Source organism: Piliocolobus tephrosceles, chromosome 10 (assembly GCF_002776525.5).
Source record: "Piliocolobus tephrosceles isolate RC106 chromosome 10, ASM277652v3, whole genome shotgun sequence".
Lineage (NCBI taxonomy): Eukaryota > Metazoa > Chordata > Mammalia > Primates > Cercopithecidae > Piliocolobus > Piliocolobus tephrosceles.
The window spans coordinates 67,059,571-67,083,330 of record NC_045443.1 but is presented as its reverse complement, the minus strand read 5'-3'; the positions used below and the strand labels follow the sequence as shown (position 1 = coordinate 67,083,330).

General features: G+C 38.9%; 1 protein-coding gene across 1 annotated transcript in view; it reads right to left on the bottom strand.

The window, feature by feature from the left end:
- The window catches only part of RAB3IP (RAB3A interacting protein), an 82,564-nt gene that overhangs the window by 41,852 nt on the left and 16,952 nt on the right, over positions 1 to 23,760 (bottom strand). The window contains exons 2-3 of the mRNA XM_026448450.1: positions 23,071 to 23,346; positions 22,075 to 22,333 (exon numbers count right to left, since the gene is read on the bottom strand). Coding sequence (XP_026304235.1) covers positions 22,075 to 22,333; positions 23,071 to 23,321 — 510 coding nt within the window. The 5' untranslated portion in view covers positions 23,322 to 23,346. The remainder of the gene's footprint in view (positions 1 to 22,074; positions 22,334 to 23,070; positions 23,347 to 23,760) is intronic.

The following is a 23,760-nucleotide window of genomic DNA, read 5'->3' as shown; positions in this document are numbered from 1 at the left end:
CACACACTGGGGCCTATCATGGGGAGGGGGGAGGGGGGGAGGGATTGCATTGGGGAGTTATACCTGATATAAATGATGAATTGATGGGTGCTGACGAGTTGATGGGTGCAGCACACCAACATGGCACAAGTATACATATGTAACAAACCTGCACGTTATGCACATGTACCCTAGAACTTAAAGTATAATAAAATAAAATAAAAATAAAATAAAATAAACAACAACAACAACAACAAAAACTGGAGAAGCTGTAACATGACAGACTGGGGTAAGAAGAAAATACAGCTAACTTTAGAACTACAACTAAAAGATGGGAATATCAAGAGAATGAGAAGACATGACAAAAATTGGGAAAAAAATATTTGCAAATGACCTATGTGATAAACTACTGCTTCCAAAATATACAAAGAACATTTAAAATTCAACAGTAAGAAAAGAACAACCCAATTAAAAACTGGGCAAATGACCAAAACAGACACTTCACCAGAGAAGACAGATACACAGATGACAAATAAGCATATGAAAAGATAATCTCCGGGCGCGGTGGCTCACGCCTGTAATCCCAGCACTTTGGGAGGCAGAGGCGGGCGGATCACAAGGTCAGGAGATTGAGACCATCCTGGCTAACACAGTGAAACCCCGTCTCTACTAAAAATACAAAAAAATTAGCCGGGCATGGTGGCGGGCGCCTTAGTCGCAGCTACTCGGGAGGCTGAGGCAGGAGAATGGCGTGAACCTGGGAGGCGGAGCTTGCAGTGAGCCGAGATCCGGCCACTGCATTCCAGCCTGGGCGACAGAGCAAGACTCCGTCTCAAAAAAAAAAAAAAAGAAAAGATAATCAACATCATATCTCATTAAGGAACCACAAATTAGAACAATTAGATGGCCAGGCGCGGTGGCTCACATCTGTAATCCCAGCACTCTGGAAGGCTGAGGTGGACGGATCACGAGGTCAGGAGTTCGAGACCAGCCTGACCAACATGGTGAAACCCTGTCTCTACTAAAATACCAAAATTAGCCAGGCATGGTGGCGCATGCCTGTAATCCCTAAACTACTTAGGAGGCTGAGGCAGGAGAATCACTTGAACCCAGGAGGCGGAGGTTGCCGCGAGCCGAGATCGCGCCACTGCACTCCAGCCTGGGCGACAGAGCGAGACTCAATCTCATAAAGAAAAAACAAAACAAAAAAACAATGAGATACCCTACGTACCTACTAGAATGGCCAAAACTCAGAACATGAGTTAGTGGTGTTGTAACTGTGATGGCAATATAGTTTTTTAATCCCCCTTTGGGGCATTAAAACTGGTAATATCAAATGCTAAAGAGAATGTGAACCAATAGGAACTTTAATTTATTGCTAGTGACAATGCAAAATGGTAAAGCTACTTTGGAAGATAGTTTGGCAATTTCTTACAAAGCTAACCATACTCTTACCATGGGATCCAGCAATCACACTTGTTGGTATTTGCCTAAATCAGTCAAAAATATGTCCACATAAAAATCTGCAAACACACATTTATAGCAGCTTTATTCACTCATAATTGCCCAAACTTTAGAAGCAGCCAAGATGGCCTTCACGAGGTGAATGGATAAACTGTGGTACGTCCAGACAGCGGAATATCATTTTGTGCTAAAAGAAAATGAATTAACAAGCCATGAAAAGACATAAAAGATTAAATGCGCATTACTAAGTGAAAAAAGCCAATCTGAAAAGGCTACACACTATATGATTCCAACTGTATGACAATCTGGAAAAGGCAAGACTACAGAGAGGTGAAAAAGATCAGTGGTTGCCAGGGTTTTTGGGGAGAAAGGGAAGAGCAGGCAGAGCACAGAGGATTTTTAGATCAGTGAAACTACTCTGTATGATACTATCATGGTAGATATATATCATTATACATTTCGTCAAAATCCACAGCATGTACAACATCAAGAGTAAACCCTAATGTAAACTATGAACTTTGGGAGACAATGTATCAATGGAGGTTTATTAATTTTAAGAAATGCACCACTCTGGCAGGGGATGTTAATGGGGGGGACGCTGTGCGTGTGTGGGGACAGTCAAGTATATGGTGACTCTGTTCTTTCAATTTTGCTGTGAACCTAAAACTGCTCTAAAAAATAGTGTCAGTTTTTTAAAAATGGAGATAAAACTGACAAAATGGTATAAAAATGAAACAAGCTCAAGGGATGTAAAAGTAACACATATTATTTATAAAAACCAAAAAAATTACAAGGTGAAACTAAGTGTACTAACTTCTTAAGTATTGCTTGGAAAAAAGAGTTACAACTTGAAGCTCTCAAATCAACCAGGATAAACCCAAGTACATTTATGAACATAGTGATTGGCATTAAGATGATACTTGTAACTAAAATTAAATGATACAGGAAAAGGGAAGAAAAAGTTTAGTACTGTTTATGGCAGGAAACAAAGGTAGTATATAAACAACTTTTAAGATATATAAATGCATTTTATTAAAAACAATAAAACAAAAATCAAACCCTCCAAAATACTAATTAAAAAAAAAAAGACTTAGGAGGAATCAAGCACACTAGTGCCTAAGCAGGAAGCTTCATCTGCCCACTGGCATTGGTCTTGGCAGCAGATCTGAAAAGTTATCCTGTAAATTGGCTCCAACCCTTCGGCCACCCAGCCAGGGGCCCAGTTTATTACTGCTTGCACAAGGACCCAGAGGAAGATTTACCCATATCCACAACCCAGGAATGATTTGTCTGTCTGAGCCTCCTTGAAGGACCTGTCAGCCTTTGTCCTAAAGCAGGTCCTAAAGGATCCCACTCTCCACTCTAGCCTCTCTCACTGCGGTCAGGGAAATGTCCCACCTGTGCAGGGAGCTTCTGGGGGAAGCTTGCCTGCCTGGGCTACCCTGGTAGGTTTGCCAGCCTCTGTTCCACAGCAGTGAAGGGGCCCAGACTCGGCTCCAGCCCCTCTCCCTGCAGTTGGTAAACTGTCCCATCCACTGGGAAGCGTGGATGTGGGCCAATGGGGCAAGCTCACCAGCCTCCATCCTACAGCAGAATGTAAGGGGTCCCAGTCTTAGCTCCAGTTCCTTTTGCTGCAGTTGGGGAACTATCCCATCTGTGCAGGGAGCTGCTGGGAAACATGCATCTGTCTAAGCAAATGGGACAGGTTTCCAGGTTCGGGTCGTTGGCCACCTTTCTCACAGTCAGGGTACCCCTACCTTGAGTGATCATCAGGTATATCCTGGCTGGAGCACCATGTCATCCTGGAAGCCCTGGGAGACTCGTGATAAAAATGGGCTTAAGGCGCCCTCTACCGCTGAAATGGCTGCAGTACTCACAGGCTTGACAACAGCCACTCTTAGATTTCTAGACAGGCCCACTGAAGAAGGATGGGCACAAAGTCACACTGCAAAGACTTGAATAAATAACTAATTTGTTAATAAGCAGACATCAATGTACATCCACAAGCATTAAGAACAATCAGGGAATTATGACCTCACCAAAAAGACAAAATAAGGTGCCAATAACAGACCCTAAAAAGATGGAGATGTGTGACCTGTCAGAATAAAAATCAAACTAGCTGTGTTAAGGATCATCAGTGAACTTCAAGAAAATACAGATAAACAATTCAGAAATTTATCAGAAAAATTTAACAGAGACACTGAAATTTTAAAAAAGAATAAATTTTTTAAAAAAAGTTCCCTAGCTGGAATGTGCAGTGAGAGTAGTGAAAAAGAGCTTCAACAACAGAATTGACCAAGCAGAAGAAACAATGAGTGAGCTCAAAGGCAGGATAAGTGAAAGACATACAGGTAAAGAAGAAAAAAGAAAAAAAGACTAAAGAGAAATGAAGAAAGCTTACAAGATCTATGGGATATCTATGGGATAGCATCAAAAGAGAAAATGTTTGAGTAATTGGAGTTCAAGAGGGAATAAAGAAAGACAAAGGGGTAGAAGGCGTATCCAAATAAATAATAACAGAACATTTTCAAAACCTGGAGAAAAATAAAATCCAGATAAAGGAAAGTCAACGATCACTAACCATGCTCAACCTAAATAAGACTACCCCAAGGCATATTATAATCAAGCTCTCAAAGATCAAACATAAGGAGGGGATTCTGAAAGCAGCAAGAGAAAAGAAGCAAGTTAACATATAAAAGAATTCCAATATGCCTGGCAGCAGACTTCTCAGCAAGAACCTTGCAGATCAGGAAGAAGTAGAATATATTCAGAGAGCTGAAGGAAAAAACAAACAAAAACACCAAGAATACTATACCCAGCAAAGCCATCTTTCAGAAATGAAGATTAAAAGTTTCCCAGAAAAACAAAAGCTGAAGGAATTCAGTACCATCAGAACTGTCTTACAAGAAATGCTAAAGGTATTTCTTTAATCTGAAAGAAAAGAACACTAACATGTAACAAAGAAACTTCTGAAGGTATAAAAATCACTGGCACAAGTCAGTAAACAGACAAATTCAGAATACTCTAATATAGTAATAGTGGTATATTAACCACTCCTATCTTTAGTATTAAGACTAAAAAACAAAACTATTAAAAATAATAACTATAATACTTTGTTAAGAGACAATATACAAAGATATAAATTGTAACATCAAAAATTCAAAACGTGGGAAAAGAATGGAGTTAAAGTGTACGTTTTCTTTCTTTTCAATCAAAATTAAGTTGTTAGCAGTTTAAAATAACTGGTTATGTTTTTTGTAAGCCTCATGGTAACCACAAAGCAAAATCCTACAATAGATACACTAAAAGTAAAATACAAGGCATCAAAACATATTACTAGAGAAAATAACTTAACCACAAAGGAAGACAGCCAGAGAGGAAGGAAGGATTTATAAAACAACAATAAAAGAAGTACCAAAATTGCAGAGGCATGTCTTTACTTATTAATAATCTTGAATGTAAATGGATCAAAATTTCTAATAAGAAACAGAGAGACTGAATGAATTTAAAAAACCAGACCCAACTCTACGCTGCCTACAAGAGACTCAAATCCTCCGTAAGGACATACAGAGACTGAAAGGGAAAACATTCAATGCAAATAGAAAAACAAAAGAAAGCAAGAGTAGCTACTTACATTAGATAAAACAGAGTTTAAGCCAAAAATTGTAAAAAGAAACAAGAGTATTATATAATGATAAGGGGACCAATAAAGAGGACATAATAATTGTAAATATATATGCACCTTACATTGGAGCAAATATGAATAGACCTAAAAGGATAGACTGTCGTACAATAACAGGGAATTCAGCACTCACTCCCAGAAACAGAAACAACTCAATGGCAAAAATACAAATAACATAATTTTAAATGGGCAAAAGACCTGAACAAACATTTCTCAAAAGAAGACATACAAATGGCCAAAAGGTATATGAAAAAATGCTCAGCATCATTAATAATTAAGGGAATGCAAATCAAAACCACCATGAGGTATCATCTCAACCCACTTAGAATGGCTATCATCAAAATGACAAAAAAATAACAAACACTGAGGAGGATGTGGAGAAAGGGAATCTTTTATACAGTGTTGGTGGTAATATAAATTAGCACAGCCATTACAGACAACAGTATGAAGGGTTCCCAAAAAATTAAAAATAGAGTATCCAGCAATTCCACTACTGGGAATAAAATCCACAGAAAATTAAATTCGTATGTCAAAGAGACAGCTGCACTCCCAAGTTTACTGCAGCACTATTCTCAATAGCTAAGACATGGAATCAACCTAAGTGTTCATCAGAGAATGAACTTTTTTTTTTTTTTGAGACAGGGTCTCACTCTGTCACCCAGGCTGGAATGCAGTGACATGATTACAGCTCACTGCAGCCTCAACCACAGAAGCTCAAGAAATCCTCCCACCTCAGCTTTCCAAGTAGCTGAGACCACAGGCATGCACCACCATGTCCAGTTTATTTATTTTTTGCAGAAATAGGGTCTCAGGCCTAGGCTGGTTTTGAATGCCTGTGGTCAAACAATCCTCCCACTTTGGCCTTCTAAAGTGCTGGGATTACAGGCATGAGCCACCACACCCGGCTGGATTATTTTAAATGCAGTATATATACAAAATGAAATACTATTCAGCCATAAACAAGAATGAAATCCTGTCATTGTGACAATATAGATAAGCCTAGAGGACACTATGTTAAGTGAAATAAGGCAAGTACAGAAAGACAAATATTGCATGATCTTGAACTCATATGTGGAATCTAAAAAATTTGATCTCACAGAAGTAGAGCATTAGAATAGCGGTTATCAAAAGCTGGGAAAAGTAGGAGTAGAATGAGGAGAAGTTGGTAAACAGATAAAAAGTTACACTTTAAACGGGAGAAATAAGTTCTGGTGTTCTACTGTACAGCAGGGGTGAATAGTTAATAATCTATTAAATATTGCAAAATAGCTAGAAGAGATTTTTAATGTCTCATCACAAAGAAACAATAAATATTTGAGGTGATAGCAATGTTATTTAGTCTGATTTGATCATTATACAATGTGTGTGTGTATGTGTGTGTGTGTGTGTGTGTGTATATATATATATACACAATACCATACTGTGTCGCATAAATATATACAATTACTACCTATCAGTTAAAAATCAAACTTTTTTTAAAATGGTAACTTGGATATTATGTCTGGGCTAAAAAAAGAAGACTGGAAAGAGACAAAACTAATTACTGCAATATTATAAGCAAGAGATATAGATTCAAAGACGTAATACTGGAGACAAAAAATCTGAGAGATACAGTTTGCCCTCTGTGTACACACGTTCTGCATCAGGAGGTTCCAAATCTGCATATCGACCAAACCACAGATCAAAATGTTGAGGAAAAAACAATAAAAATACAAATTTCTATAAGACAATACAGTATAACAACCATTTACACAGCATTTATATTAGATATTATAAGTAATGTAGAGATGATTTAAAGTATACAGGAGAATGTGCATAGGTTATACGCAAACACTATGCAACTGAGGATCTATCGATTTCGGTATCACCGGCAGGGTGGGGGGCGGATTTGGAGGACTGGAACAAAACCCCCAATGGATACCAAGGGATCAGTACATTTAGAACACAGAATATCAGGACTCTATAATCAAGTGTATTTCATCAAATCCAAGACTTCATCATTTTTTAGAAAAACATTTTAGACATTAAAAATATGTTATTAATGAATCTATAATGTTCTTTTTTCCAACTGGAATTTTTATTTTAAACCTATAGGAAGACTCTCTTAAACTGATGAAGACATAGACTTTTACCATATGTAACTGTGCTTTTTTGTGCCTTTCTGTTTTGACGTCATATTACAGTGAGATCCTTTTGAAGATATTTAACCCAGTAATTAAGATCACAAATATGGAATCCAACTCACATAATTCAATTACATTTATAACACAGCTATGACAAGTTCACACACAAGAAAGCAATGATTAATGTCATGATTAATGTCTAGCTGACTGCAATTTTAAGACTTATACTGACTTCAGAGATGTTAGTTGAAAAAAACGTGCAACTCAGAATCAATGAAACATCACCATAAAATATATGTCACTTCTCCCCAACTAGTAAACTCCTTAAAGAGAGACATATCTATATTATTTTTGTGCCCTACACAACCTGGTGTAATGCTGGGAGTACTTTGGTTACTCAATAAATACTTGTTTCTGGTTTTCTGCTTCTCCAACATGGTGGATTAGAGGATTTGAACATGACACAGCCACTTGGAAGTCACAAGATAAGGCATAAAAGGAAAACAGAGATCTACCAGAACCACAAAAGACACCCCAGATCCCAGGGAGCAGAATGCTGACAAATAGGCCCCGTGATAGTGTCTGGCTGATAAAAGTGAGTAAAGTCCCAGTAGGTGAGAGAGGCAGAGAACTTCCCTCTGTGATTCACCTGTCCACCAGGGTTCCAAGCTATCCTGGTTGAAGGAGAGCACTTTGTTTTTCCCAATCCCTGGAGTTAACTTGGAGAGAGTCTTGGAGATCCTATGAGGGAAAGACACTGGGAAAAGCTGCAGACATGTTCCCAAACCCAGGACCAAAAGCAGAATGCCATTTTTAATCAGGGCATGTATTAGTCCATTTTCACGCTGCTGATAGACATACCCAAGACTGGGCAATTTACAAAAGAAAGAGGTTTAATGGACTTACAGTTCCACACCGCTGAGGAGGCTTACAATCATGGCGGAAGGTGAAAGACACATCTAACACAGTGGCAGACAAGAGAAGAGAGATTGTGCAGGGAAATTCTCCCCTGTAAAACCATCAGATCTTGTGATACTTATTCAGTATCACGTGAACAGCACAGGAAAGACCTGCTCCCGTGATTCAATTATCTCCCACAGGGTCCCTCCCACAACACATGGGAATTCAAGATGAGATTTGGGTGGGGACACAGCCAAACCCCACGAGGGCACATACAAAGTTAGCCATTCTTTGACAACCTGGCAGCATGGCCATTCATGCATTTTAGTCTTAGAACAGAGACTGAAGCACCTGTTTTAGAGTGGGGTCAGGGCCTCCACTAGCAGAACTGTGGGAAGTACCTCAGCAGTAGGCACTGGAATTGTGCTCTTCCCTGTCACAGGGTTGGGGCAGGAGGAGAACTACTACCACTGCAGTTTCTCCTGGGCAGCAAGGCTTGCAGCCAGGGCCAGTTTGGCAACATGAACTGATCCTCGCAAGACACTGTTGGGTGCCTCAGCCTGTTCCCAAGATCACAGTGCAGTGGAGTCCTCTCACTCCACCCTAGGGAGAAATCCAGGCATTCAGAGCACCCACTTGCCTGGGCCAGCAGCCTGAGCAGCCCCACTTTTCCTGGGCATACACTGTAGCATAGCAGGGCCTTCTCTGCTCCATTCCCAGGAAGATCTCCAAGCATTTGGGGCAGCCTGCACCACCTCACCTATCATGGACATAGATTACAGTGTACCAGAGCCCTCTCCACTCCATATCCAGGCAGATCTCCAGGTATTTGGAGCACCCACTCACCTGAATCAGTAGCCTGAACCACCCCACTCTTTCCTGGACATAGACTGTGGTACAGCAAGACCCTCTCTGGTCCATGCCCGGGCAGATCTCCAGGTACTCAGAGCACCTGCGAATTTGGTTCGGCAGCCTGAGCTGGCACCATCCTTCCTGGATGTAGATCATGGTATGGTGAGGTCCTCTCCACTACACACCCAAGCAGATCTGCAGACAGTCAGGGAACCAGCTTGCCTGGATCAGCAGCTTATGCTGCCCCACCACCTTTCCCATGCAGATATCCTGGTGTAGGGGGACCCTTTCTGTTACATGCCCAAGCAGATCTCCAGACATTCAAAGCACCTGCTTGTCTGGTTCAGGAGCCTGAGTAACCTCATTCCTCTTGTGCAGAAATCTTGGTTAAAGGGGTCTTCTCACTTCACAGAGGCATGTCTCAGACATTCAGAGATCCCACTCACCTGAATCAGCAGTCTGGGCCATCCCACCCTTCCTGTGTAGAGATCCTGGGGCTGGAGGGGTTCTCCCTGTCACATGCCCAGGCAGATCTCCAGGCATTCAAAGCACCTGCATGCTTGGTGAGGCAGCCTGCGTTGCCTCACTCCTCCTGTGCAGAGGCCTTGGTATAGGTGGGTCCTCTCTGCTCCATGCCGATGCAGACCTCCAGGCACCTGGAGCGCCAACTCTATTAGATTAAGAATTCAGGCCACCCCATTCCCCATGCAGGGAACTTAAGGCTGAAGCAGATTCCCAGCTCCATGCCTAGGAAAACTTCTGGGTACCTGGTAGCCGCCCATTGGATTCACCCTCAGCACTGGTATTTGTGCTTGCTGTAAGTGAACCTTTGGCAGATTTGCCCAGTCCTTCTCACCAATCATGGCCCCATCCTCCTGGAGCTGAGCAGGGAGCTCAGACCACTGTCTGAGGCAACAGAGAGTTTCTGCCATTAAACAAGTATATACCCAGCAGCATTGGCTACAGGTGACTCTTATAAGCACCATCTACTGGCTTGTAGGTCAGACGCACAGCCCAACATAAAACCTGCTGAAAGAAGTGCACAGAACTATAGAAGCAAAACCAAAAGAATCTACCCAGCATTCTCTACAGTCACACCCCAACAGGGAGGGAAAGAAAGGAAAAGAAAAAAAAAACAATTATAGGCAAAGAAAAAAATCCTACCCACATGAAAATAATTACAAAAATTAGAAGTGCAATCATCTCCAGATGAGGAGAAACCAGTGAAAGAATTCTGGCACAATGAAAACTTGAAATGTAGTAATACCACCAAAGGATAGCATTAGCTCTTCAGCAACAGTTCCTAACTAAAATGTAAACTCAGAAATGACAGATGAAGAATTCAAAACATGAATTGCAGGGAAGATCAATGAGATCCAAGACAGAGTTGACAATCAACATAAAAGAAACTTCTAAAGCAATCCAGAAAATAAAAGAAGAAATAAACATATTCAAAAGAAATCAGAGCTTCTGGAACTGAAAAATCCACTTTAGGAACTTGAAAGTACAATTGAAAGCTTTAGCAACAGATGGGACTAAACAGAAAAAAGAATTTCAGGGCTTGAAAAATAGTCTTTTGAATTAACCTGGTCAAACAAAAATAAAGAAAAAAGAATTTTTAAAAATGAACAAAGTAATTGAGAAATATGGGATTATATAAAAGAATCAAACCTATGAATTATTATCATTCCTAAGAAGAAGAAAAAGTAAACAACCTGGAAAACATATTTGAGGGAATAATTCAAGAGAATTTCCCTAACCTTGCTAGAAAACTAAACATCCAGATACAAAAAAATCTAGAGAACTGCAAGATACTATCCAAAATGAAGATCGCCACAGCACATAGTTACAAGACTGTCCAAGGTTAATGCAAAACAAAACAAACAAACAAAAATACTTAAAAACAGAGAAAAAGGTTAGATTACATAATTACATACAAATGGAGCCATATCAGGCTTTGGACTTCTCAGCAGAAACCTTACAAGCCAGGAGAGATTGGGGACCTATTTCCAGCATTCTGAAAGAAAAGAAATTCTAACCTAGTGTTGCAGGAAGTCAGGGATCCTGAATGGAGGGACCAGCTAAAGCCACAGCAGAAGAACATAAATTGTGAAGATTTCATGGACATTTATTAGTTCCCCAAATTAATACTTTCATAATTTCTTACACCTGGCTTTACTGCAATCTCTGAACATAAATTGTGAAGACTTCATGGACATTTATCACTTCCCCAATCAATACTCTTATAATTTCCTATGCACCTTTAATCTCTTACTCCCATCACCTTCGTAAGCTGAGGATGCATGTCGCCTCAGGACCCTGTGATGATAGCGTTAACTGCACAGATTGTTTGTAAAACGTGTTTGAACAATATGAAATCTGGGCATCCTAAAAAAGAACAGGATAACAGTGATTTTCAGGGAACAAGGGAGATAACTATAAGCTCTGACTGCCTGCAGGGCTGGGCAAAACAGCATCATATTTCTCTTCTTGCAGAAAGCAAATAGGAGAAACATCACTTAATTCTTTTCCCAGCAAGGAATAACCCTGGGAAAGGAATGCATTCCCAGGAGGAAGCCTCTAAAATTGCCGCTCTGGGAGTATCTGCCTTATGCAGTTGAAGACAAGGGATGAAATACGCCCTGGTCTCCTCCAGCGCCCCTCAGGCTTGCTAGGATTAGGAAATTCCAGCCTGGTGAATTCTAGTCAGACTGGTTGTCTGCTCTCGAACCCTATTCCCTGTTAAGACGTTTATCAATGACAATGCGTGCTCAGCGGGACATGGAAACTCATCAGTAATTCTAATTTCGCCCTGACTTTGTGATCTTGCTCTGCCTCTTTCCCCTTGTGATCTTTAATGCCCTTTCAAGCATGTGATCTTTGTGACTCACTCCCTGTTTGTACCTCCCCTCCCCTTTTGAAATCCCTAATAAAAACTTGCTGGTTTTGTGGCTCAAGGGGCATCATGGAACCTGCCAATACGTGATGTCACCCCTGGAGTCCCAGCTGTCAAATTTCTTTCTTTGTACTCTTTCTCTTTATTTCTCAGACTGGCCAACACTTAGGGAAAATAGAAAAGAACCTATGTTGAAATATTGGGGGCTGGTCCCCCAATAACCAAGAATTTCATATCCTGTCAAACTAACCTTCATAAGCAAAAGAGAAATAAAACATTTTCCAGACAAGCAAGTGCTAAGGGAATTCGTTATCATTAGATGAGCCTTACAAGATATCCTTGAGAGAGTTCTAAACATAGAAATTAAAGAATGATACCTACCACAAAAATTAGAGATCCTGGGGTAGGGGGATTCTCTCTGCCACATGCCCAGGCACATCTCCAGTCATTCAAATCACCTGCATGCTTGGTTCGGCAGCCTGAGTTGCCTCACTCCTCCTATGCAGAGGCTTTGGCATAAGCGGGTCCTCTCTGCTGCATGCCCAGGCAGACCTCCTGGATACACTTAAGTACATAGGCCAATATTCTTGGTGAACACAGATTCAAATATCCTCAACAAAGTACTAGCAAACTGAATCCAACAGCACATCAAAAAGTTAATTCATCACGATCAAGTAGGCTTTATTTCTGGGATGCAAGATTAGTTCAATATACACAAGTCAATAAATGTGATTCACAACGTAAATAGAATTAAAAACAAAAGCCATATGATTATCTCAACAGACGTAGAAAAAGCGTTCAATAAGATCCAACATCCTTTCACGATAAAAACCCTAAAGAAATTAGGCATCAAAGAAATATACCTCAAAATATTAAGAGCATCTATGACAAACCCATAGCCAACATCATACTGAATGGACAAAAACTGGAAGGCTTCCCCCTGAGAACTGGAACAAGACAACAATGCCCGCTCTTACCACTCCTATTCAACACAGTACTGGAAGTGTTAGCCAGAGGAATCCAGCAAGAGAAAAAAGCAAAAGGCAACAAAACATGAAAAGAAGAGGTCAAACTACCTCTCCTACAGACTATATGATTTTATACCTAAAGAACCGTAAAGACTCTGCCAAAAGGCTCCTGGAACTGATAAATGACACCAGTAAAGTTTCCAGATACAAAGTCATTGTACAAAATTCAGCAGCATTTGTATACATCAATAACATTCAAGGTGAGAGCAAATCAAGAACACAATCCCATTTACAATAACCACACACAATCTGTGGGTCCAAGATGGCCGAATAGGAACAGCTCCAGTCTACAGCTCCCAGTGTGAACGACACAGAAGATGGGTGATTTCTGCATTTCCAACTGAGGAATGCAGCTCCCCGCCAGCAACGGAACAAACCTGGACGGAGAATGACTTTGATGAGTTGAGAGAAGAAGGCTTCAGAAGATTGATAATAACAAACTTCTCCGAGCTAAAGGAGGATGTCTTAACATCACAAAGAAGTTAAAAACCTTGAAAAAAGATTGGACGAATGGCTAACTAGAATAAACAGCACAGAGAAGATCTTAAATGACCTGATGGAGCTGAAAACCACGGCACGAGAACTACGTGACACATGCACAAGCTTCAGCTGATTCCATCAAATGGAAGAAAGGGTATCAGTGATTGAAGATCAAATGAATGAAATGAAGCAAGAAGTTTCGAGCAAAAATAGTAAAAAGATATGAACAAAGCCTCCAAGAAATACGGGACTATGTGAAAAGACCAAATTTACATCTGATTGGTGTACCTGAAAGTGACACGGAGAATTGAATCAAGCTGTAAAAACACTCTGAAGGATATTATCCAGGAGAACTTCCCCAACCTAGCAAGGCAGGCCAACATTCAAATTCAGGAAATACAGAGAATGCCACAAAGACACTCCTCAAGAAGAGCAACTCTAAGACACAAAATTGTCAGATTCACCAAAGTTGAAATGAAGGAAAAATGTTAAGGTCAGCCAGAGAAAGGTCGGGTTATCCACAAAGGGAAATCCATCAGACTAACAGCGGATCTCTTGGAAGAAACTCTACAAGCCAGAGAGTAGGGGCCAATATTCCACATTCTTTTTTTTTTTTTTTTTTTTTTTTGAGACGGAGTCTCGCTCTGTCGCCCAAGCTGGAGTGCAGTGGCCGGATCTCAGCTCACTGCAAGCTCCACCTCCCGGGTTTACGCCATTCTCCTGCCTCAGCCTCCCGAGTAGCTGGGACTACAGGCACCAGCCATCTCGCCCGGCTAGTTTTTTGTATTTTTTAGTAGAGACGGAGTTTCACCGTGTTAGCCAGGATGGTCTCGATCTCCCGACCTCGTGATCCGCCCATCTCGGCCTCCCAAAGTGCTGGGATTACAGGCTTGAGCCACCACGCCTGGCCAATATTCAACATTCTTAAAGAATTTTCAACCCAGAATTTCATATCCAGTCAAACGAAGCTTCATAAGTGAAGGAGAAATAAAATCCTTTACAGACAAGCAAATGCTGAGAGATTTTGTCACTACCAGGCCTGCCTTACAAGAGCTCCTGAAGGAAGCACTAAACATGGAAAGGAACAACCGATCACCACCACTGCAAAAACATGCCAATTATAAAGACCATCAATGCTAGTAAGAAACTGCATCAACCAACGAGCAAAATAACCAGCTAACATCATAATGACAGCACCAAATTCGTACATAACAACATTAACCTTAAATGTAAATGGGCTAAATGTTCCAATTAATAAAAGACACAGACTGGCAAACTGCATAGAGAGTCAAGACTCATCAGTGTACTGTATTCAGGAGACCCATCTCACGTGCAGAGACAAACATAGGCTCAAAATAAAGGGACAGAGGAAGATCTACCAAGCAAATGGAAAACAAAAAAAAGCAGGGGTTGCAATCCTAGTCTCTGATAAAACAGACTTTAAACCAACAAAGATCAGGAGAGACAAAGAAAGCCATTACATACTGGTAAAGGGATCAATTCAACAAGAAGAGCTAACTATCCTAAATATATATGCACCCAATACAGAAGCACCCAGATTCATAAAGCAAGTCCTTAGAGACTTACAAAGAGACTTAGACTCCCACACAATAATAATGGGAGACTTTAACACCCCACTGTCAACGTTAGACAGATCCACGAAACAGAAAGTTAACAAGGATATCCAGGAATTGAACTCGGCTCACCGAGCACACATACCCTAGAACTTAAAGTATAATAAAATAAATAAATAAATAAATAATAAAAAAAAACAACCACACACACACACACACACACACACACACAGAAATACCTGGGAATACATAACCAAGGGGGCAAAAGATCTCTACAAAGAGAACTATAAAACACTGTTAAATCGTAGATAACACAAAGAAATTTAAAAAATATTTCATGCTCATGGATTGGAAGAATTGACATTGTTAAAATGGCCATACTGCCCAAAGCAATCTACAGATTCAACACTATTCCTATCAAACTACCAATGTCATTTTTCATGGAACTAAAAAAAACTATTTAAAAACTCATATGGAACCACAGAAGAGCCTGAATTGCCAAAGTAATCCTTTGACAAAAGAAGTCAGAGGTACCATATTACTTGACTTCAATCTATTTTATAAGGTTACAGTAACCAAAACAGCATGGTGCTGGTACAAAAACAGACACATAGACCAATGGAACAAAATACAGAACCCAGAAATAAAGCCACAGACCTACAGCCATCTGATCTTTGACAAAAATCAACAAAAATAAGCAATGAGGAAATGACTCATTCAATAAACGGTGCTAGGATAGCTGGCTAGGCATATGCAAAAGAATGAAACTGGAACACCCACCCCCTTCACCATACACAAAAATTAACTCAAGATAGATTAAAGATTTCAATGTAAGACCTTAAGCCATAAGAATCCTAGGAAACACCATTCTGGACATCAGCCTTGGGAAAGAATTACCACCATTCAACCCAGCAATCCCATTACTGGGTATATATCCAAAAGAAAACAAATTGTTCTCCCAAAAAGACACATGCACTCACATGTTCATCCCAGTACTATGCACAATAACAAAGATATGGAATCAACCTAGATAGATGCTCATCAACAGTAGATCATATAAAGAAAATGTAGTGCATATACACCAAGGAATATTATACAGCCATTTAAAAAGAACAAAATTAATTCCTTTGCTGCAGCATGGATGCAGCTGGAAGCTATTATCCCAAGCAAATTAACATAGGAACAGAAAATCAAGTATCACATATTTTTACTTAGAAGTGGGAGCTAAACATTGGGGACTCATGGACCTAAAGATGGGAAAAACAGAAACTGGGGACTACTGGACAGGAGAGGGGAACAAGAGCTGAAAAACTATTGGGTACTATGCTCAGTACCAGGGTGACAGGATTATTCATATCCCAAACCACAGCACTACACAATATACCCAGGTAATAAACCTGTACATATACCCCCTACATTTAAAATAAAAGTTGAAAAAATTTTAACAAGTGAGAGAAGATCCTGAAGTATTTTCAAAGAATTGTAATAGGAGTAATAGGAGATGAAACATAACTTTTCCAGTATGATCTTGAAGACAAAGTACAATCAAAGCAATGGCTACCAAGAGGTGGAAGTGGTCCAGTCAAAGCAAAAGTGGACTGGTCATGGCAACAATCTTTTAGATGCTCAAGGCATTTTGCTGGTTGATTTTCTGGAGGACCAAAGAATGGTAACATCTGCTTACTATCAGAGTGTTTCGAGAAAGTTAGTCAAAGTTATAGCAGAAAGATGCCCAAGAGAGCTTCACCAGAGTCCTTCACCACAACAATGTTCCTGCTCATTCCTCTCATCAAGTGCAATTTTGTGAGTTTCCATGAAAAATCATTAGGCATACACCTTGCAATCCTTATTTGGCTCCTTCAGAATTATTTGTTGTCAATCTTAAAAAAATATTTTAAAAGCATCCATTTTTCTTCAGCTAATAATGTAAAAAAGACTGCACTGACATGGTTAAATTCCCAGCAACCTCAGTTCTTTAAGGATGAACTAAATGGCTGGTATCATCCCTAATAAAAGTGTCTTCAACTTGATGGAGCTTATGTTGAGAGGCAAAATAAAATTTATAGTTTCATCTCACATAAAAAAGTTGTTAATGTTTACAAATATTTTTGGCTACAGTTAGTAGAACCAACACTGAATAGGGTTAGTGCAAGTATGTGTTTTTCAATGACTCTCTTTGCAAGCTATCCTACTGGGCTTTATTTTCTAAGTCATTTCATTTTCTTTCTTTTTTTTTTTTTTTGAGACGGAGTCTCCTGTCGCCCAGGCTGGAGTGCAGTGGTGCAATCTCGGCTCACTGCAAGCTCCACCTCCTGGGTTCACGCCATTCCCCTGCCTCAGCCTCCCAAGCAGCTGGGACTACAGGTGCCTTGCCCCTATGCCCAGCTAATTTTTTTGTACTTTTAGTAGAAAAGGGGTTTCACCGTGTTAGCCAGGATGGTCTCGATCTCCTGACCTCATGATCCACCCGCCTCGGCCTCCCAAAGTGCTGGGATTACAGGCATGAGCCACCACGCCCAGCTCATTTTAAGAAAAATAAAATTTGAAAGTAACCTCTTACAGAAGATTTCACCTTTTAGTGAATGTAAGAATCAACAAGTTTGCCGAAAATGTATATTCCCAAACCTCAACATAATAATTTGATTTCAGCAGATCTGGAGTAGAGTGCAAGGATCTACACTTAATAACAATGCACTGAAGCCCAACTTCCTCCTGAGAATTCCACTAAAAGCTGCTCTTCAGCAATATCCTATGGAAGGCCAATCAGCTAAATGACTACATCATAATCTCTGGCCTCCCTGCACCTGAAAATAAGTGACCACGTGCTTGGCCCCCCTACACACACAGTATGGATTTATTGCTGGGAAGTGGTTGTCCACCCAGGGATTACAACACCCAGCCCGCCATACATTTAGGTATCGGCATGAAAGAGGTTCACACCAATAGAACGTGAGCAAAAGTGGTGTGTATCATATATAAGCCAAGGATTTTTAGAAGAAGCTGTACCTTCTCTAAGCTGTCTTTCCCTTTTGTCTCATTGGTTAGATACAAATAACAATAAAACCCTAAGAAATTACAAAGGCCCCAAACAGAGGAGAAACAAATCTCTGAATTATTTCACAGAGAACGGCCTACCAACTATGAACATTTGCTTCAGAGTGTTAAATGAATAAAAATGAACTTCTATTAGGTAAAGTCACTAAATTGGGGGGTTACTTATAAGCATCATCCTAATATATCAGGCATGTGTGTATATAAACAACTGTTTAACTGCATATACACGTATATATTCATTTAATCAACAAAATGTATTGAAAATCCATTATATGCTCAAGATATAATCATGAGCAAAACCATATGCAATCCTTATCCTCATGAATCTCAGAATTATTGAAGCATGTGTGTATAAATGTAGGTTTTTCTATGTGGAGAACTTGAACGGGGTAGGGTAGACAATGAAATAATATAAATGAGTAAGTAGAACTTTCACTTCCAATTAAGATAGAGGAATAGGGATTAGATTTACCACCTGTCTGACACAATTAAAACTCTGAAAAAATATATGGAACAATAATGTGAAGCATTTGATATTAGGCAATAAAAGACAGTGATCCCCCAGAAATGAAAAATAAGAGGTGTACCCCAGATTTGTCCCAGCTTATTATCTGAAGACATGAAATGGTTATTGGAAACAAAATATTTATTAAACTGTATCCCAACATATTAAGCAGAGCAAGCAAAGTATAAAAAACATCCAAATCAAACTTTGAGATGAAAACTACAATGTCTAGTTTAAAAATATACTGTATGAGATTAACAGATTAGATATTTCAGAAGAAAATAGTGACTGTGAACACACAGCAATAGAAACTATCCACAATGTAACAGAGAGAAGAAAAAAGGATTTTAAAATGAACCAGTGAGCTGTGAGATAAGTTTAAGCCATCTAATGTACACATAATAGGAATCCAGAGGAAAGAGACAGAGGAAGAATGGAAAACTTTTTGAAGATATAAAGGTCAAAATTTCCCAAATTTTATGAAAATTAACAACCTACAGCTTCAAGAAGCTCAACAAATCCCAAGCATAAGAAAGCTGAAGAAAACTACACCAAAGCAAATCATAATCACATTGCTTATGCCAGTGAAAGAGGACTCTCACAAGCAGCTAGGGAGAAAAGACCTAATATGCAGAGGAACAAAGGTAAGGGTAACAGCAGACTTCTTGTGAGAAACAATGTACATGCTTGAAGACACTGAAGAAACATCTTCACAGTACTGAAAGAAAAAAAAATGATCAACCTTAAATTCTTTACTCAGTGAAAATATCTTTCAAAACACAGACATATGAAAGCTAAAAGAATTTATCACCATCAAGCATGCACAACAAAAATGTAAAAGGATGTCCTTCAAGCCAAAGGAAAAATGATACCAGTTGGAAATCTGGATCCACATGAAGAAATAAATACCAAAGGAATGAACACACAGATGCCCACATAGCTAACATTTCTGGTGTTTATCTATGTAAAGAAATATAATGATTCTTTGTTATTATTTAAATCTCTTTAAAAGATAATACTGTTTAATGCAAAAAAAAATAGTGTCTTGTGAGATTTAAACACACAAAGAAGTAAAACATACAACAACTATTGCACAAAAACTGGGACGGGAAAATAAAAGTATACTTTTGTAAGGTCTGTACACCAGATATAAAGTAATATATCGCCAGAAGGTAGACAAGTGATAAGTTAAATATGTCTACTATAAACCCTAAAGCAATCACCAAATTAACACAACAAAGATAAAAGCCACAGGAAGATGAAATTGTTTTAAAAGTATAGAATTAATTCAAAAGAAAGGATTCAAAAAGGAAAAAGGAACAAATGACACAAATGGAAAACAAACAGTAAGATGGTAAATTTAAACCAAACTGTATCATTATCCATTAAATGTAAATAGTCTAAACACCAATTAAAAGGCAGAGATAATTACAAAGGATCAAAAGAACAAAACCTAACTATACACTATCTATAGGAAACTGGTATTACATAGGAAGACACAAACAGTTAACCAAGTTAAGTAAAAAGGATAGAAAATGGCCTCTCACACTATTCACAATAGCAAAGACTTGGAATCAACCCAAATGTCCATCAGTGACAGACTGGATTAAGAAAATGTGGCACATATACACCATGGAATACTATACAGCCATAAAAAACGATGAGTTTGCATCCTTTGTAGGGACATGGATGCAGCTGGAAACCATCATTCTTAGCAAACTATCACAAGAAGAGAAAACCAAACACTGCATGTTCTCACTCATAGGTGGGAACTGAACAATGAGCTCACTTGGACTCGGGAAGGGGAACATCACACACTGGGGCCTATCATGGGGGGGGGGGGGGGGGGGGGGATTGCATTGGGGAGTTATACCTGATATAAATGATGAATTGATGAGTGCTGACGAGTTGATGGGTGCAGCACACCAACATGGCACATATATACATATGTAACAAACCTGCACGTTATGCACATGTACCTTAGAACTTAAAGTATAATAAAAAAAAAAAAAAAAAAAGAAAATGGCCTCTCAAGATAATAGGACTAAAGAAAATGGCTGTTGACATAGTTTTGATTCACAAGTTGTCACAATTTAGGAAGTATTTTTATATTCAAGAGTCCTTTTCAAGCCTTGAGATCTACGTAAATATTAATACTATGTTACATGCTTCATAAAAGTCACCACATATATGTGTTCACACACCAACATTTCAATTATCTCAACAGTATCTCTAAATATAGCAAATTAGAGATTTCAAAAGAAATTCTCAAGTGAGCTAAGAGATTAGCAATCTGTTCTGATCAATAACCACGTGTTCTCAAAGATGAATACATATACATTCAAAATTTTACCTCTATATAATGTGTGATTTTACTAAAATACTGTCTATTAAGACAACAAAGTCTGAGCCAGATGACAGAAACAAAATGCAACCAAATCTCACCACATCCTTTTCCTCTGGGAAGGAACTGGGGATTAAAAAAATGAATATACTACGCTTATGAGAGACAAGTATGCTAGGGAAAGGGTGGGAATATATGTTTGTGAAATGTCACAGTAGGCTGGAAATTACACGTATAAATGTTTGCCCTACCTTCTCAATTTTCTAAATGTGAATTGGTATTTCACTTAGGTTGTCAGGTTTATATATGCAGTTTTTCATATTATTCTATTATACTTTTGATCTGAGTCTCCAGCGACATCCTACATTTCACTCCTGCTACTGATAATCTGTCTTCTTTTTGTGAGTCTTGTTAGAGGTTTGCAATTTTATTAATCTTCTTGAAGAACCAACATTTTGTCTCATTCATTTTCTCTATCTTTTCTGTTATCAATTTCATTGATTTTTGCTCTTTATTATTTCCTTCCTTCTACTTGCTCTGGTTTTACTTTGCTCTTCTTTTTATAGGTTCTTAAAGTGGGAGCTTAGATTGTCCATTTAAGACTTTTCCTGTTTACTAATGTATGCATTTCATTCTGTAAATTTCCCTCTGAAATTTAACTGCAGACTCAGAAAAAGAATAAGATATGGCCACAAGTTTGGAAATAAATAGCAAAAACTTTGAAGATGACCAAATGGGAGACACAACAATTTACCAAGAAAAGAAAATTATCCAAGGTAAGATATAGAAAATATTCAAACTCAGCTTAAACTCCTCAAAACAAAAACACTTAGACTGAATGACTTCAAGTAAATAACCATTTAGTCAGTCATGTAATAAGGAGGGAAAACCCTGCATGTGGAATATGGCCCACTCAATCTGCATTACAGATAATACAAGACAGGGAGCAGGCAATGCAGTGGGGCACAGAAGAGTTAACAGAACCACATTTTTCCAGTTAGTAGTCGTAAATGAACTTCTTTACTACCCAACCAATTTCACGGATTCCTAAATGCTGCCTAACAGGAGCTGAGGCTGGGCATATGTGAAGGATAAATGTACAAGCGTCATGAATTCATTTCTGTAGGTTGCCCCACCCCATGGAGATATACTAATTTCTAATATATGGAAGAATAAAATATCTTCTTTCTTACCCTCTGAGCTTTTGCGAGTTCTTCTTTTAATCGTTCATAGCCCTTTTCTCTAACTTCCAAAACAGATGGGCTTCGTAAACGAGACAGACTATCAGTACTCAACCCAAAAATATCATCACTGCCATCGCAAGCCTCTGTTATAGTAGCACCCTGTAAAAACTCTCTCTCTGCATTATAGTTGTCCTTTCTTGTAGTTAATTTAGTTAATCCAGCTGTGACTCCAGAGGTAGAACAAGGTGCTGGGTCTGTAACATGAAAGCTGTAAAGGAGAAAGATAATTTTCAGAAAATATCAGCATATGCTCCAATAGAACTGGCTTAAAACACAGCTCTAGAATTGTACTACCCAATTTGGTAGCTTCCATATTTAAATAAATAGTATGTCCTCAGTCATAGCCACATTTCAAGTGCTCAGTAGCTACATGTGGTTAAGATCTATCATTCATATTAGGTAGCACAAAAAATAGAACATTTTCATCAACAGAGAAAGTTCTACAGGACGGTGCTACTCAAGAGCAGGGGTTAACAAATTACAGCCTGCAGGCTAAACCAAGCCTTCCACTTGTTTTTATAAGGCATCAATGAGCCAAGTACAGTTTTTACAATTTCAGATAGTTGAAAAGAAATCTTTAAAAGAGTATTTTGTGACAAATGAAAATTAAATGAAATTCAAAATTCTGCATCCATATATGAAGTTTTATTGGAACACAGCCACTCTAATTCATTTACATACTGCCTATGGCTGCTTTCAAACTCTAAAGGCAGTGTTGAATAGCTGCAACAGAGACTGTATGGCTAGCAAAGCCTAACATACTATCTGGTCCTTCACATAAAAAGTTTGTCAACCCCGTTCTAGAACATTATCATGTATTTCTTTACATAGGCACACTTAAGTTATTCCAATTTTCTAAAAATAGTAAAACTTAAAATACAGTAACTAAGCAAACTGTCCATTTAAAAAAAAAAATCCAAAATAAGTGATTTACTTATTTCCTACCTGATACTAGATATTTCCGCACAATTTAAACGTCTGGGGGATGAATACACAGGTTGTGTAGGAAGTTCAGAAACATCTAATGCATTTGCCTGAATAGGTACAGAGGATAAAGCTGAAGGGTGTGGCCGGTAGATGACACTTGGCGAGGTAATCTGCTCTTGAGTTTCCGATTCATACACACCAAGAAGGTCCGGAGAAGTAGGTGAAGCAAGGTTTACTTCATGGAAGCCTTCCAAGGGATCATTAGCCATAGCAAAAGCCTCATCATAAGATAACCTATGTTAAAACAAAAATCAGATACTTATTTTTAAATAACATTTAAAACTAAATTAAAACGTATAAATCATAAAATGTGTTTAACAGTCCATTGTAAATTACAAGCTTACAATAAAAGAGCCTTTTAAAAAAACCACTATCACATGGTGGTATATGCCTGTAGTACCAGCTGCTCAGGAAGATGAGGTGGGAGGATTGCTTGAGCCCAAATGGAGGCTGCAGTGAGCCATGATCACAACCCTGCACTCCAGCCTAGGTGACAGGGCAAGACCTTGTGTCCACTCAAAAAACAAAAACAAACCACCACAATCACTTAACATTTACTAAGCGATCTCAGAGTATAACTACTATAAAAGGCAAACAATCCGATTTAGAAGAAACCTGAAAGTGATAAGCAATTCTGTTAAAGTGAGA